This window comes from Aquarana catesbeiana, linkage group LG06, assembly GCF_042186555.1.
Source record: "Aquarana catesbeiana isolate 2022-GZ linkage group LG06, ASM4218655v1, whole genome shotgun sequence".
Lineage (NCBI taxonomy): Eukaryota > Metazoa > Chordata > Amphibia > Anura > Ranidae > Aquarana > Aquarana catesbeiana.
This window is the reverse complement of record NC_133329.1, coordinates 347,715,199-347,731,916: the sequence shown is the minus strand read 5'-3', so window position 1 is coordinate 347,731,916 and position 16,718 is coordinate 347,715,199. Positions and strand designations below refer to the sequence as shown.

Sequence of the window (16,718 nt, the reverse complement as noted above, 5' to 3'; positions counted from 1 at the left end):
ATGTTCCAAAGAGCATGTAAAACCGCAAAGGTGCGAACCAGACCCAATGATCAGCCCCTTTATCAAAATTTCTAAAATTCAACATGCAAATGCAAGAACTAAATATATCAGAAAAAAACTTGTATTTATTACTATGTGCATTGTTTCTTTCTTTTTTTTTAAATTATTTTTAGCACATTAAATCTTTCTTAGATGTGCTAGCTGCCTGTTATACAAGTTGTGCAGTTATGCTGGTTCCCTGGCTGGGAGATCTAAAGAGCTTATGTGATGTCTGGAGGGGGGAGTGTGTAGCCTCAGCTGGAAGACACGCCTTTCTTCTACAACTAGCTGGATAAGAAAAAAAGACATCTACTTGGCTACTTAAGGGGAAATTCTCATCAGTGTCACTTGGGCCAGCTCTCTGTTTGCAGGCTGGTCCACTGCCCTCCATGAGACAGAGATGGGAGATTGGAGCACCATGCAGAGAGCTCTTCTCATCATCCTGGGACTGGTCCTCACTTTCTGCATTCACACCACCAACAGCCAGGGTAAGACTGCACAATAATGCCATCTGACCCAGCCATCAGGACACTGCCAGAGCTGCATCTCATCAGGCACTGTTTATTATTTGTCTCCTCAATGTGCTTCTTATACATTTTATGTATTGTACTTTTTTTTTATTTTTGTCATTTTTTTCTTGTTTACAAAGTGCCAGACAACAGCAAATTATGTTGTCTAGGATTTACTGGATTTGTTGTTACTATTAATCGTGTTGTTTATTTTTTTTTTAGTGTAGATCACAGTACAACTTTGTTGTAGTTTTTCTAATATTTATGCATGCTGACACATAAAAGTGCAGAATAAAATATGATCACCAATTGGTCAGTATAAGTTCTAACTTTGTGTACAAAAGTGCACTTTACTAACTTACAATCGTTGTCACGTTTTTCATAGAACTTTAATTATATAATTCTGGTTGCAAGCTGGTACTCTGCATATAACATGTATTATATATATATATTATATATATATATATATATATATATATATATATATATATGTTATTAATACTATTCGATTCGATTCAAGTTATTATATTTTATTTTATTATATATTTAATTACATATTTATATATTTATTGTATACTTAATTATAAGAATATACATTATATTATATACATATAATATATACATTTATATAATATATATATATATATATATATATATATATATATATATATATATATATATATATATATATATATATATAATTTGTGTGTGTGTGTGTATTATATTTAATTACATTATTAATATAATACTGTATATATATATATATATATATATATATATATATATATATATAAATAGATAGATAGATAGATAGATGTATATAGATATAGATATATATCTATATAGATATAGATATCTATAAAGATATCTATATATATAGATATATTATATGTTTAATTATATTATTATTTTTATATTATAGTTTTATTTTTATTTATTATTTATATACTTAATCATGGGAATATGTTTTGAACGTATGTATATGTGATTATATACTGTAGCCAGCAAACTGTTAGATGTGTGTATTTTTGCAGACTAGTTAGTAATGTCACTTTCTACTCCCTGAATGTGTGAATTGAGCCCAGCTAACTTGAGGGGGAGCTCAGCAAATCCTTAGGAGCATGTAGTGGCAGCATGGGAAAGGTAGCTATTGGTAGCACTGTGTATGGATACAAGTTACAGCGAAAATTACCACAGTCCACCCAAAAGTGATATCTCAGTTTTGGCTGATGCCGACAAATCATAGTCCTCATTTGTCTTTTGTGTCTCGGGGGAACCTGGATGGTGGGTACCCATCTCTGCACATCTGTTGTGTCCATCACAAAGGTCTCTTGTTGGCATTACCATTTATTTATTAATATAGAGAATGCAAATGCAATGGTTCCCTGATGTTGCAGCAGCAGCAGAAGTGAGTAATAAAATACTTCTGGGGGATTTTTCTCATCAGCATTTACCAAAGAATAATTTATCAGTTTTTGGTGAGTCCAATACAAGCAATGTTATCAGTGGAATAACCAGTGTAATGTATCTATGCTTGCTTGTTCCAAAAATAGTCAGCAATCCCTCCTTGGAGTGTATGTCAATCACTAAAATTACATATAAGCTTCTAATGCCGCGTACACACGGTCGGACTTTTCGTCTACAAAAGTCCAACGGACGCCGACGGACTAAAGCTGGCTGGTAATCCGATCGTGTGTGGGCTTCTCCGGACTTTCAGCAGACTTTTTCAGCCTCAAATCCGACGGACTTTAGATTTGAAACATGCTTCAAATCTTTACGTCGTAACTACGACGGACCCCGAAATCCGCTCGTCTGTATGCTAGTCCGACGGACAAAAACCCATGCTAGGGCAGCTATTGGCTACTGGCTATGAACTTCCTTATTTTAGTCCGGTGTACGTCATCACGTACGAATCCGTCGGACTTTTGTGTGGTCGTGTGTAGGCAAGTCCGTTCGTTAGAAAGTCTGCTGCAAGTCTGCCGAAAGTCCGCCGGAAGTCTGTCGGACAGGCTGTCGGACTTTTGTAGACGAAAAGTCCGACCGTGTGTACGCGGCATAAGTGTTAAAGTCCTTCAAAAGTCAGATATTTCAAAATCTGCAGCTGGTCGTCCTGCCATGAAGGTCCTTGTTCAGGCACTTGGTGTTGTAGGGTGACAATGCTCTGTCCCTGTCTCAGAGTTTTGTTCCTGTGTTGTCCTCCAGTTTTATGGTGGACTACAACCAACCAACTGTTTTGGAACTCATTACACAGGCATGTCACCATCAGAAAATCCAACCTGAGAAATGCCATGCAGTCATTACTGGAATACAAGTAGACAGAAAGTGGTTGCAAAGAGGCTGCAAGAGATCAGCAATACTGTATGGTGATACTACAAAGAATGTAAAAAAGGTGAAAGCAGTATTTAAAAAAAAAACACAATAATATAGCAGTTGATTATTTTTTTACAGTGCTTTAGGACCACCAGGTCCATTGGGACTGTGCCCCATGCAAGACAAAGCAATTTATTTTATTTAATTTATAATCAGCTCAGTTCACACCACTGCAATGTGGTCACATGTGTTAAAAAAAAGGACAGCATGCAGTACTTTTTTTTTTAGTGCAGTGTTGTGCGCAGCAACCACACTGTGGCTGATAGAACTGAATGAAATATCACGTTGTGTCATCTCACTAGATAAAAATAAAATGGTTGCCATGTGATGTGCTGTTTCCAGCGCATGAACACTGCAGCCTTCTCACCGCATACCAGTGGCTGCGTTATAACCAAGCTGCTGGTGTGAATGGGCCTTTAGCAACACACTTGTATAACTTGTCATGCGACTTTGGATTCTAAAGTGGCATAAAAAGTCGCACCCTATGTTTTTCAATGACAAGCGTTCAAATATGTGCAACTTAAAAGCGGAGCAACTTTAAAAAGGTTCCTGCACTACTTCGATCCGACTTTAATGTGACTTGAGTGCCGTAGACTGCAATGTAACCCCTCTAAAGTCACATGAAAGTCTCACCTGAATTAAATACATGTGACAGTTGTGCAACAGTTGTCCATTATCATTGGTCAAAGCCAAAGTCACACCCATCCAATGTTGCATCAAAGCTGCATCGAAGTTGCACTCAGAAGTCACACAACTTTGGAGTTACACAAGTGTGAATGGAGCCTAAGTGCTCATGCGTTGTTCTGCATTGATTAAAGCAGGCTCAGTGCAAGGACACTGAGAACACAATCGTTTTCTGTGTGCCCTGTTTACACCATACGAGTGCATTGCATTAAAATGCAGCATGCAATGCAAAAAATGCAGGTCAATGTGTCTCAACTTGTCAAAATACATAAAAAAAAACTGATGTTCGAATTTTGACCCATGATGTGGCCTTAACATGAACAAGTGCATTTAAAAACGCAGTTAAGTGTGCAATGTGTTACAAAAACCCTTGTGTATGTGTGCATCAACGTGCATGCATTATCAGTGCGTTTTTATGTGCGTCGTGGTGTGAACAAACCCAGCGTGTCATTGAGTTGGAATTTACATCTACTTTAAGAACAAGTCGTCTTTTTTAGCCCTGGCTGAGAATAGTAGCCGTAGAGCACTTGAGTCCTGGGTCTGACGTTCTGGCCGGGAAGATTCCTTCGCCCCCCAGTCAGAAAGCTGCCAGTCTCCCCTTGAACAGATGTTGGGACCGCCAGCAGCACAAAGCCTCTCTCAGCCACAGCTTGCAAGTTTAGAAAGAACTTTTTTCCCTGGGCTTTGCGGTTGCCTAGCGACCGGCGCTAGCATGTGACCAGCAGACAATCTAAAGGAGTGCAAGGACTATGGCCCTAATCTATCTGTGATGGAGTCTTCCCCTTACTGTGCTGCCGGGAAATTCTTTTTTTTCCTCTACCAGTCCTCCCCCCCTTGTCCTGTGAACAACTTAATTGACATACAATGAAAATGAATGCCTATTGTTGACGGCTGATTAACTGCGCGGCAGAAATTGATTTCCTGGCCCACGTATGTGCAGTTCCTGTGCACTTGCATAGACATATTCACATTGTAATCAGCTTTCTTTTCTCAACTCCTAGTGTAAGCTCCTTATAGGGAATCAAGTAAGTAATTATACATCAAGTGCTGCTAGGAATGCCCAGCCACAAAACCTTGCTTATAGAAATAAGCCACCTGCTACAGCCGGCGAGGAACTACGGGGCCCAGCATGACCTACCATTATCTGCTGAGACCAGCAGCTCTCTGCTTCTTAAAGGCAGTGTGGTGACCGGCATACTTCTGTAACTGGCTGGCTATAGATAATGTAATTTAATGTAAAGGATAACTCCACTTTCACAGAGAAAAAAAAAGCAAATAAAGAAAAAATAATATAGCGTGTAGAATTGCAACACAAGTCATATTGTAATTGAAAGTTATTAAAAATGACTTTTCCATTTTAATCTGCAGCCGCTGTAATTTTCTGAAAATGTAATGCAATATGGCTACCTGGAGTGGTTCTGTACACAGAATGTATAGAGAACGCCCCCCAGAAACACTATTTCCTGCTTGTGTGATTGGCTTACCAATTTTCCCAGAAGTCTACACTAAGATACAAGTCAGATTTCAGGAATCCCCTGCAACAAAAATGTAATTTTTGGTAAGATACTCCCAATACATAGGCGTGCGCACAGGGTGTGCCAGGTGTGCCTGGGCACACCCTAATCACCCTGTGTGGTGCAGATTTCCCCTGTTTAGACCCCTGATATTTCACCAAAGCCCCACAACGGGGCTCCTAAAAAAATAATAAAAATAAAAACTACTGATGCTGTCCTCTGCCCTACTGACACCGTCCATTGCTCTGCTGACACCGTCAGTATACTGTATATACACATGCACACACACGCAATGTGTTTGAGCTTTGGGGTTCACACCCTAATGCAATAGACTGTGCACACCTATGTCCCAATAGGAACACTTCTAAAGGGATACAGGCCCTGCAACTTTCCTCATTAGTGCTCTGCAGGTGCCACAGCTGATATTTATGAAACCACTCCCATTAGACCCACTCGGCACAGAGGCACAGACAAACACACAGGGATTTTTTTCAGAATAAGGCTACTTTCACACTGAGGTGGTTTTCAGGCGTTCTACTACTAAAAATAGCGCCTGAAAACTGCCTCTCATGCCTCCCAAGTGTGAAAGCTCAAGTTCTTTCACCCTGGGGTGGTGCGCTTGCGGGACAGGAAAAAAAGTCCTGCGAGCAGCATCTTTGGGGCGGTTTAGGAGCGCTGTATACATCGCTCCTACACCACCCCTGCCCATTGGAATGAATGGGCAGCGCTTCTGAAGTGTCTGAAAAGCAATTTGGAAGCACCGCATCACGGGTGTTTTTAACCCTTCTTTGGGGTTAAAAGCGGCTCGCTTGCGGCCAAAAAGCGCCGCCTAAACAGCGGTAAAGTGCTGCTAAAACTAGTGCCGCTTTACCGCTAACGGATCTGCCACCCCAGTGTGAAAGCAGCCTAACAAAAGGTAGAAATCTGCAACAAAGTTTGTTATAATCCTTGCAATGTACAGAGATCACCCAGAGGGGAATGTTTTTTTCTCAACAAAAGTGGAGTTACACTTTAAGGAATGACATTGACATGATTTCCCCATCAACACAGTCAGTGTTGATGGGGGAATCCCTCTCGCTGAGCTATTGTGTTCTGACAGCGGGGGGTGTTTCTCCACCGTCAGAATACAATTATCACTGTTTGCAGCTATAGCTGATGGCAGTGAACAGGCTGTTGTATCGATGTCTATCGATAGTTCGACTTCGTCACAACCAGCTTGCCCATAGATGGATCTAAATTCAAAGTCACATAATTACATTGGTAAGTTGGTAAGGTTAAAGGAGAAGTACAACCAAAGCTCGTTTGGCTGTACTTCTCCTGTGGATCACAGGAGTGCAGTTCATTTTGCACTCCTGTGACCCGTTTTCAGCAGACAATGAGCTGAAGCCCAATGTCGGCTGACATCAGAGAGCCGGTCCAGGCGTGGAAAGGATTGCCACTATATCAGGGGTGCCCAAACTTTTTTCAAAGAGGGCCAGATTTCATGAAGTGAACATGCGTGAGGGCCGCCCATTTTGCCTGACTTTTTTTGAACCATTAAAATTAAATGCAAATGAAATATGTTATGCAAAGTTTATTGCAAATGGAATACTATTAATTTCGTAACATTGATGCAATGTTCAGGGTAACAATGAGCTCAGGCGTGTCATGTTAAAAAAAAAAAATTATATATATCTCTTCTTTAGCCTCTGACCAATCCCCAAGCACCTCTCGGGGTAAGGATGAGCTTGAGCGTTTATTATTTTTTTTAAATAATAATCTTTTCTTTAGCCAGCCTAATCCACCAGTGCCTCTCACTGACTGAAAGGAACCGCGTTCCGGTTTGATGTGGCCCCCACTTGAAATTTACATATATATCCATCTGTGCCCCCCCGAGTATATCCATCTGTGGCCCCCAAGCTCGAGCATGTTTTATTTTTTTGCTGTGAATATACCTATCTTCTTTAGCTGAACAAATCCCCGAGCGCCGCGCTCATTGTTAAAAGTCAATGTGCTCGAGCCTGCAAGGAAGAAAGCTGACAGCGCGCAGCGCCACCGCCAATCACAGGCACTATGACATTTCCCCGATCTGCGGACTTCAGATGCAGAGATCGGGAATAGTCACAGTGCTTGTAATTGGCTCTGCGCGCTGTCAGCTTCATAGCGGCTCTGGCACATTGATTTCTGAACACGCCCAGCCACACACCCCCCCGGCTCATCCTAACAATGAGCGCGGCGCTCTGGGATTTGTTCAGCTAAAGAAGATATATTCACAGCAAAAAAAACATAACACGCTCGAGCTTGGGGGGGCCACAGATGGATGTATATGTAAATTCCAAGTGGGGGCCACATCAAACCGGAACGCGGGCCGCAAATGGCCCGCGGGCCGGACTTTGGACATGCCTGCACTATATGGTCGGGCTCCTTTCACTTGCTTGGACTAGCATCTGGCTTGGCCTCTCAGCGATTCACTGAGAGGAGCCTGAGCTGGCCACTCCCGCCCCTTCCATGGCCCAGCACTCTAGTGAGCATGGGGGGGGCAGAGAGCGGTGACTGACAGTCAGCAGCTCTTTGCTCAGGAAACTGTGAGAACCTGAGCGATCTGCGGTGTTAGATTGCTCGGTTCTCTGTGTTAGAGCCGGCGGGGGACAGATGCGTATGATTAGCAAAAAAAAAAAAAAAAATCCCAAAAGTTTCTTTTAAATAAATACAATAGTCCATCCAGTTCAAGCTGTGTGGGTGTGTGTGTGTGTTAATACCACTTCCCATATGGTATATTCCTGTAAATTGTGTTTGCTAAGATGCCCATCTAGGAATTTTTAAAAATTTTCGATATCCCTCACAGACACTACCCACTGTGGAAGGGAGTTCCACATCATTACCACACTGACAGTAAAGAATTCCTTACGCAGTTTAAGGTTACCCACTTCTCGTTCAGCTTCATTGGGTGGCTACATGTCTATGGCTGGCTTAAAGTGGTTCTAAAGCCTCAAGGTTTTTTACCTTAATGCATTGTATGCATTAAGGCAAAAAACCTTCCCTGCTGCAGGATCCCCCCCCCCAGTCTTACCTGAGCCCGATCTGATTCAGTGACGTGCACAAGAGCACTGTCTCTCTCCTCATTTGGCAGATTGACAGCAGCGGGAGCCATTGGCTCCCGCCTCTATCAATCAACTCCAGTGACAAGGGAGCTGGGGGCAGGGCTGTGTTGGGTGCCCCCATGGGAATCAGGATCCTATTGGGGACACCAGGAAGAGAGAAGGAGCCAGGAGCGCCAGCAGGGGATCTGAGAAGAGAGGATCAGGGCTGCTCCGTGGACTGAGTAATTCATTATTTTCTTCAGAAGTTCCAATCGGCCAAGACCAAAGGGCATGTATGTAAGAGAGCTCCAATAGTACAATATAATATTAATTGATTTATTAGTAAAGCTAAAAAGGTACTTACAAAAGTTAAAAGAATCACAAGCGTTGTTAAAAATATGTTTGCCAGCAAACAGAAAACAGAATCACCCGTACTTCTGGGGTCACATGGGGCATGATGACGTCAGCGCGTAGCTCTGCGCTGATATCATCGTGACCCACGTGACCCCGGAAGTGCAGGGCTTCCTCTTGGAGGAACTTCGTGTTTACCAGTGGCTTCTAGAGGCTTGACTGCTTATGTTACCCTGCAAAGGTTTATCTGTACGCCTATTTGCCCATAGTAGTAATGGATGGTCCACGCCATCTGGTAAGCGTCCCCATTAACAGGGTAATTGGTGTCACAGGAAGATCTGCATGTTTTTTGGTGGTGGAACCCCTCTGAAGGATTTTCTTGCTTGGAACTTTCTATATGTACATCACGTGGACTATTTTTCTATACATTTATTCAGAACTGTATTTTTCTTTTCACACATATTTTTATTACATTTGATTGTTATTTTTGTGTAAGCTCACTTATATTGATTTTCACTATATTCAGTCAATTTTGTTTTTTCCACGTTGTCATATTGAATAACGCAACTTTTTTGTCCACCATATGCTTACTATGTCTATATCACATGGTTAGTCGCTGCTGACACTCATTATTTTTCTCACATTATATTTTTTGGCTTTAGCACAGTATACCATTTTGTATTGATTATTTTCTTCACACCATGAGCGGAAATGTGTGGGGTTTTTTGCACCTGATCAGAGCAACAGAGCGGAGAGATGCAGAAAAATGCGGCATGTTCGCATTTTTCTGCACCACACTATAACTCACCTGAAGTCTCCGTCCGTCCCCGCACCAGGAATTGTCCCTTTGTGACTTTTCAAAAAATGTTGACAAAAAAATGTATACGGTGCTTTCATTGTAAAAAACGCAAGGCACCGCCTCTCACCACGCATACAGAATGGACGCCCGGCTGTGGACCATGTGAACATGCCTAAAGCTGGCCTCAGACTAATCGAAATTCAGCCGGTTCAACGGGGACTGGACAAATTTCGATCCAAGTATGGGCGGGCTGGTTGTACTGAAGTCAATCTATCGATTGACTTCAGTACTACCAGCCTGTCAGGATTTTTTGGTGCGATTACTACCGGCGGCTATAGCTGGCAGCAGTATTTATTTTATTGTGACGGTGGGAAACCTTCCTGCTGTCAGAATACAATAGCGCAGCAGGAGGGATTCCCCCATTCAGTGTTGATGGCAGAATTGAGTGATTTTCTTTTCTTCAACCTGTGGTTGAAGGAAAGAAAATTGCTTAACCCCTTAATGCTGGCCGCATGTATATATGCAGCCCTGTAAAACAACGTACCGTGCTAAGAGCACGCTCACTGCGGGCTTCGAGCACGGGAGCCGGCGCATACCGGAAAACTCCTAATGCAGGGGTAGGCAACCTTTTGAGCACAGTGTGCCAAAAAATGTTTTCAAAGAAATTGAGCGTGCCGATTTTATAACAAAAAACTTCATACTCTCAATCACGAAAAGGATTTTTTCTAAAGTAAATGCTGTAAACTATTTTAGTAGTGAGAAATTAACATCCTGCACTCTCACTCTTCAGATCAGCCCCAATTCCTGCAACTCCACACCTCAGTTCAGCCCCAATTCATCCACCTTCACACCTCAGATCACTGTCCCCCCTGCAAATGTACCCCACCACTCACCCCCTGCTCATCTGTCCCACCACTGTACCCCCCTGCTCATCTGATCCACCTCTGTATCCCCCTGCACATCTGTCCCACCACTGTAACACCCTGCACATCTGCCCCACCACTGTAACACCCTGCACATCTGTCCCACCTCTGTACTACCCTGCACATCTGCCCCACCACTGCAACCCCCTGTTCATCTGTCCCACCACTGTACCACCCTGCTCTTCTCTCCCACCACTGTAACACCCTTTCTCATCTGCCCCACCACTGTACCACCCTGCACATCTGCTCCACCGCCATGCTCTTCTGTCTTACGGCTGAACTTATCTGCTCATCTGCCCCACCACTGTAACCCACTTTCTCATCTGCCCCACCAATGTACCTCCTGCACATCTGTCTCACCTCTGTACCCCCCTGCTCTTCTGCCCCCTGTTCATCTCTCCCACCAATACACCTCCTTTCACATCTGCCCCACTGCTGTCCCCCCGCTTTTCTGTCCCACCACTATAAGCCCCTTCTCATCTACCCCAACACTAAACCCCCCTGCTCATCTGGCACAACACTGAACCCCCTGCTCATCTGACCCACCACTGAACCCCCCCCCCCCGCTCATCTGGCCCAACACTGAACCCCCCTGCTTATCTGGCCCAACACTAAACCCCCTTGCTCATCTGGCCCAACACTGAACCCCCCTGCTCATCTGGCCCAACACTGAACCCCCCTGCTCATCTGGCCCAACACTGAACCCCCCTGCTCATCTGGCCCAACACTGAACCCCCCTGCTCATCTGGCCCAACACTGAACCCCCCTGCTCATCTGGCCCAACACTGAACCCCCCTGCTCATCTGGCCCAACACTGAACCCCCCTGCTCATCTGGCCCAACATTGAACCCCCCTTCTCATCTGGCCCAACACTGAATCCCCTTTCTCATCTGGCCCAACACTGAACCCCCCTGCTCATCTGGCCCAACACTGAACCCCCCTGCTCATCTTGCTCAACACTGAACCCCCTGCTCATCATCTGGCCCAACACTGAACCCCCCTGCTCATCTGGCCCAACACTGAACCCCCCTGTTCATCTGGCCCAACACTAAACCCTCCTGCTCATCTGTCCCAACATTGAACCCCCTGCTCTTCTGGTCTAACACTGAACCTCCCCTGCTTATCTAGTCTAACACTGAACCCCCCTGCTCATCTGGCCCAACACTGAACCCCCCTGCTCATCTGGCCCAACACTGAACCCCCCTGCTCATCTGATCCACCTCTGTATCCCCCTGCACATCTGCCCCACCACTGTAACACCCTGCACATCTGCCCCACCTCTGTACCCCCCTGCACATCTGCCCCACCACTGTAACACCCTGCACATCTGCCCCACCTCTGTACCCCCCTGCACATCTGCCCCACCACTGTAACACCCTGCACATCTGCCCCACCACTGTACTACCCTGCACATCTGCCCCACCACTGTAACCCCCTGTTCATCTGTCCCACCACTGTACCACCCTGCTCTTCTGTCCCACTACTGTAACACCCTTTCTCATCTGCCCCACCACTGTACCACCCTGCACATCTGCTCCATGGCCTTACCGTCATGCTCTTCTGTCTCAACGCTGAACCATCTTCTCATCTGTCCTAACACTGAACTTATCTGCTCATCTGCCCCACTACTGTATTCCGCTTTCTCATCTGCCCCACCAATGTACCTCCTGCACATCTGTCTCACCTCTGTACCCCCCTGCTCTTCTGCCCCACCACTGTAACTCCCTGTCCATCTGTCCCACCAATACACCTCCTTTCACATCTGCCCCACTGCTGTCCCCCCCGCTTTTCTGTCCCACCGCTGTAAGCCCCTTCTCATCTACCCCAACACTAAACCCCCCCTGCTCATCTGGCACAACACTGAACCCCCCTGCTCATCTGGCCCAACACTAAACCCCCTTGCTCATCTGGCCCAACACTGAACCCCCCTGCTCATCTGACCCAACACTGAACCCCCTGCTCATCATCTGGCCCAACACTGAAACCCCCTGCTCATCTGGCCCAACACTGAACCCCCCTGCTCATCTGGCCCAACACTGACCCCCCTGCTCATCTGGCCCAACACTAAACCTCCCTGCTCATCTGGCCAAACATTGAACCCCCTGCTCATCTGGCCCAACACTGAACCCCCCTGCTCATCAATATTAGAAAGTGGTTGGGACTATATATCCCGTGGGACTTTAAATGAAACCATGACCTGATGTGGTCATGCGTTTCCATCCCTGTACTAGTCTAAGAGAAAGGAGGGTGGGACTTTAAATGAATAGCGTGAATGCTCAAAAACAAAAATCGATGAACAACTGGGAAAATTTTATTCAATTCATAAAAATAACATGCACAAAATAAATATATCAATCATAAATGGAAAGAAATATTGGCAATAATAGCAACAATTGTACATGATTATATGAATACAAAAATTCTCCATGGTACACCAATTAGATATTGTTATACAACCATATATTAAAGAGTAAAACTTCCAAAGCCTTCAAAGGTTCCAAATAAAAATGAAAAATACATGACGCTGGTAAAAAACGCGACAATGGTAGCTCTACGCGTTTCGTGGCTGTTGTGCCACTCGTCAGGAGCAAGCGCGTATCTTATCTAGGATAGAAAATATAAAAAATTGGTCTGATAAGTATATACATGAAACAAAGGTGGGGTGATAAAAAGCCCCACACAAAGTACATGCTTACGCATTCTGGTTTGTAGGGTGGTGGCAAGGAGCCGTATACCGCCCGACCATCGGAGACGCCGCCCCCCGGGGAGCTGAGGTGGATGGATCGACGGGGGCAGCCCACAGGGCGCCATCCAGGGCAGGCATGGTCCCCCGAGGCAAAACCTGAAGTGAAAGGTGAAGATTAGAAGAGAAACTACAAACTGCCAAGAAATAAAGAGCGGTGGGAAAGTAAGAATGCCGGGGTGATACAGCCCCAAAAGAAGAAAGTTGAGCCCGTGAGGGGGTTGAAGGAATCTAGATTGAAACACCTGGGAAGTGCTAAGGGTGGAAGAGGGAAAAAAGACCAAGTAACCAGAAGTGGAGATGTGGAGAAAAAAGATGGACAAAGCATAGGAAAACATGATAGAAATACCTGGTGTGCAGAGTGAAACAGTGTGAGGGGAAGAAGGCAGTGACCCCCAAACGAACGTGACATCCAGTGAAGTGAAAGTCTCGAGAGCCAGCACCGCCGAGGCTACGCCCATATAGGCGCCACCACGGGGACCACCCACCAACGTCACACCGCAAAACCAAAAGAGAGGCGGGCGGCAACGTCGATCGGGTACTGAAACGCCCAACCCGCCGACGTCACCGCCACATCTCCGTGATGTGCGGGATGAACACCATCCGATCAGACGTGTGAGCGTTCTTGAGGACGCGCACGTCCGATGGGGAGTGCGTGACGCTGACGTGCAGTGGCGGCAGATCCACCCCCCCAGAAGGGGGAGGGGGGAGGAGCCGACAGGCACGTCACAGCTCCCGGAAGGGGGAAATCCAAAACAGCCGGCGGTGCATTGGGCCAAAGGAGCCACCACCAACCAAACAAACCATAGACATAACAAGTGTCTTAATTGAATTGCAAATAAATAAAATCCAAAATAAAGATATCTAATCAAATAATAGGGTAGAGCAATTAACTGAGAAGATGCTTAAATGGAAAAATATGTATGTACAACATCACAAATTTGCGAAACAAATGTGATGAGGTTAATATCAGAGCATTGGTTTCACGCATATTCCATCCCTATACATTAATATTAGAAAGTGGTTGGGACTATATATCCCGTGGGACTTTAAATGAAACCATGACCTGATGTGGTCATGCGTTTCCATCCCTGTACTAGTCTAAGAGAAAGGAGGGTGGGACTTTAAATGAATAGCGTGAATGCTCAAAAACAAAAATCGATGAACAACTGGGAAAATTTTATTCAATTCATAAAAATAACATGCACAAAATAAATATATCAATCATAAATGGAAAGAAATATTGGCAATAATAGCAACAATTGTACATGATTATATGAATACAAAAATTCTCCATGGTACACCAATTAGATATTGTTATACAACCATATATTAAAGAGTAAAACTTCCAAAGCCTTCAAAGGTTCCAAATAAAAATGAAAAATACATGACGCTGGTAAAAAACGCGACAATGGTAGCTCTACGCGTTTCGTGGCTGTTGTGCCACTCGTCAGGAGCAAGCGCGTATCTTATCTAGGATAGAAAATATAAAAAATTGGTCTGATAAGTATATACATGAAACAAAGGTGGGGTGATAAAAAGCCCCACACAAAGTACATGCTTACGCATTCTGGTTTGTAGGGTGGTGGCAAGGAGCCGTATACCGCCCGACCATCGGAGACGCCGCCCCCCGGGGAGCTGAGGTGGATGGATCGACGGGGGCAGCCCACAGGGCGCCATCCAGGGCAGGCATGGTCCCCCGAGGCAAAACCTGAAGTGAAAGGTGAAGATTAGAAGAGAAACTACAAACTGCCAAGAAATAAAGAGCGGTGGGAAAGTAAGAATGCCGGGGTGATACAGCCCCAAAAGAAGAAAGTTGAGCCCGTGAGGGGGTTGAAGGAATCTAGATTGAAACACCTGGGAAGTGCTAAGGGTGGAAGAGGGAAAAAAGACCAAGTAACCAGAAGTGGAGATGTGGAGAAAAAAGATGGACAAAGCATAGGAAAACATGATAGAAATACCTGGTGTGCAGAGTGAAACAGTGTGAGGGGAAGAAGGCAGTGACCCCCAAACGAACGTGACATCCAGTGAAGTGAAAGCCTCGAGAGCCAGCACCGCCGAGGCTACGCCCATATAGGCGCCACCACGGGGACCACCCACCAACGTCACACCGCAAAACCAAAAGAGAGGCGGGCGGCAACGTCGATCGGGTACTGAAACGCCCAACCCGCCGACGTCACCGCCACATCTCCGTGATGTGCGGGATGAACACCATCCGATCAGACGTGTGAGCGTTCTTGAGGACGCGCACGTCCGATGGGGAGTGCGTGACGCTGACGTGCAGTGGCGGCAGATCCACCCCCCCAGAAGGGGGAGGGGGGAGGAGCCGACAGGCACGTCACAGCTCCCGGAAGGGGGAAATCCAAAACAGCCGGCGGTGCATTGGGCCAAAGGAGCCACCACCAACCAAACAAACCATAGACATAACAAGTGTCTTAATTGAATTGCAAATAAATAAAATCCAAAATAAAGATATCTAATCAAATAATAGGGTAGAGCAATTAACTGAGAAGATGCTTAAATGGAAAAATATGTATGTACAACATCACAAATTTGCAAAACAAATGTGATGAGGTTAATATCAGAGCATTGGTTTCACGCATATTCCATCCCTATACATTAATATTGCTCATCTGGCCCAACACTGAACCTCCTGCTCATTATCTGGCCCAACACTGAAACCCCCTGCTCATCTGGCCCAACACTGAACCCCCCTGCTCATCTGGCCCAACACTGAACCCCCCTGCTCATCTGGCCCAACACTGAACCCCCCTGCTCATCTGGCCCAACACTGAACCCCCCTGCTCACCTGGCCCAACAATGAGCCCCCTGCTCATCATCTGGCCCAACACTGAACCCCCTGCTCATCTGGTCTAACACTGAACCCCCCTGCTCATCTGGTCTAACACTGAACCCCCCTGCTCATCTGGTCTAACACTGAACCCCCCTGCTCATCTGGTCCAACACTGAATCCCCCCCTGCTCATCTGGCCCAACACTGAACCCCCCTGCTCATCTGACCCAACACTGAACCCCCTGCTCATCATCTGGCCCAACACTGGAAACCCCCTGCTCATCTGGCCCAACACTGAACCCCCCTGCTCATCTGGCCCAACACTGAACCCCCTGCTCATCTGGCCCAACACTAAACCCCCCTGCTCATCTGGCCCAACACTATACCTCCCTGCTCATCTGGCCAAACACTGAACCCCCTGCTCAACTGGCCCAACACTGAACCCCCCTGCTCATCTGGCCCAACACTGAACCTCCTGCTCATTATCTGGCCCAACACTGAAACCCCCTGCTCATCTGGCCCAACACTGAACCCCCCTGCTCATCTGGCCCAACACTGAACCCCCCTGCTCATCTGGCCCAACACTGAACCCCCCTGCTCACCTGGCCCAACAATGAGCCCCCTGCTCATCATCTGGCCCAACACTGAACCCCCTGCTCATCTGGTCTAACACTGAACCCCCCTGCTCATCTGGTCTAACACTGAACCCCCCTGCTCATCTGGTCTAACACTGAACCCCCCTGCTCATCTGGTCCAACACTGAATCCCCCCCTGCTCATCTGGCCCAGCACTAAACCCCCCCGCTCATCTGGCCCAACACTGAACCCCCCTGCTCATCTGGCCCAACACTGAACCCCCCTGCTCATCTGGCCCAACACTGAACCCCCCTGCTCATCTGGCCAACACTGAGCCCCCTGCTCATCATCTGGCCCAA

At 46.0% G+C, this 16,718-nt stretch overlaps 1 protein-coding gene across 1 annotated transcript in view; it reads left to right on the top strand.

Annotated features, from left to right (window-relative positions):
• Window positions 1-305: 305 nt before the first annotated feature.
• The window catches only part of LRP2 (LDL receptor related protein 2), a 375,159-nt gene continuing 358,746 nt past the window's right edge, over window positions 306-16,718 (top strand). The window contains exon 1 of the mRNA XM_073634007.1: window positions 306-527. Within this exon, the coding sequence (XP_073490108.1) occupies window positions 440-527 (88 nt within the window). The 5' untranslated portion in view covers window positions 306-439. The remainder of the gene's footprint in view (window positions 528-16,718) is intronic.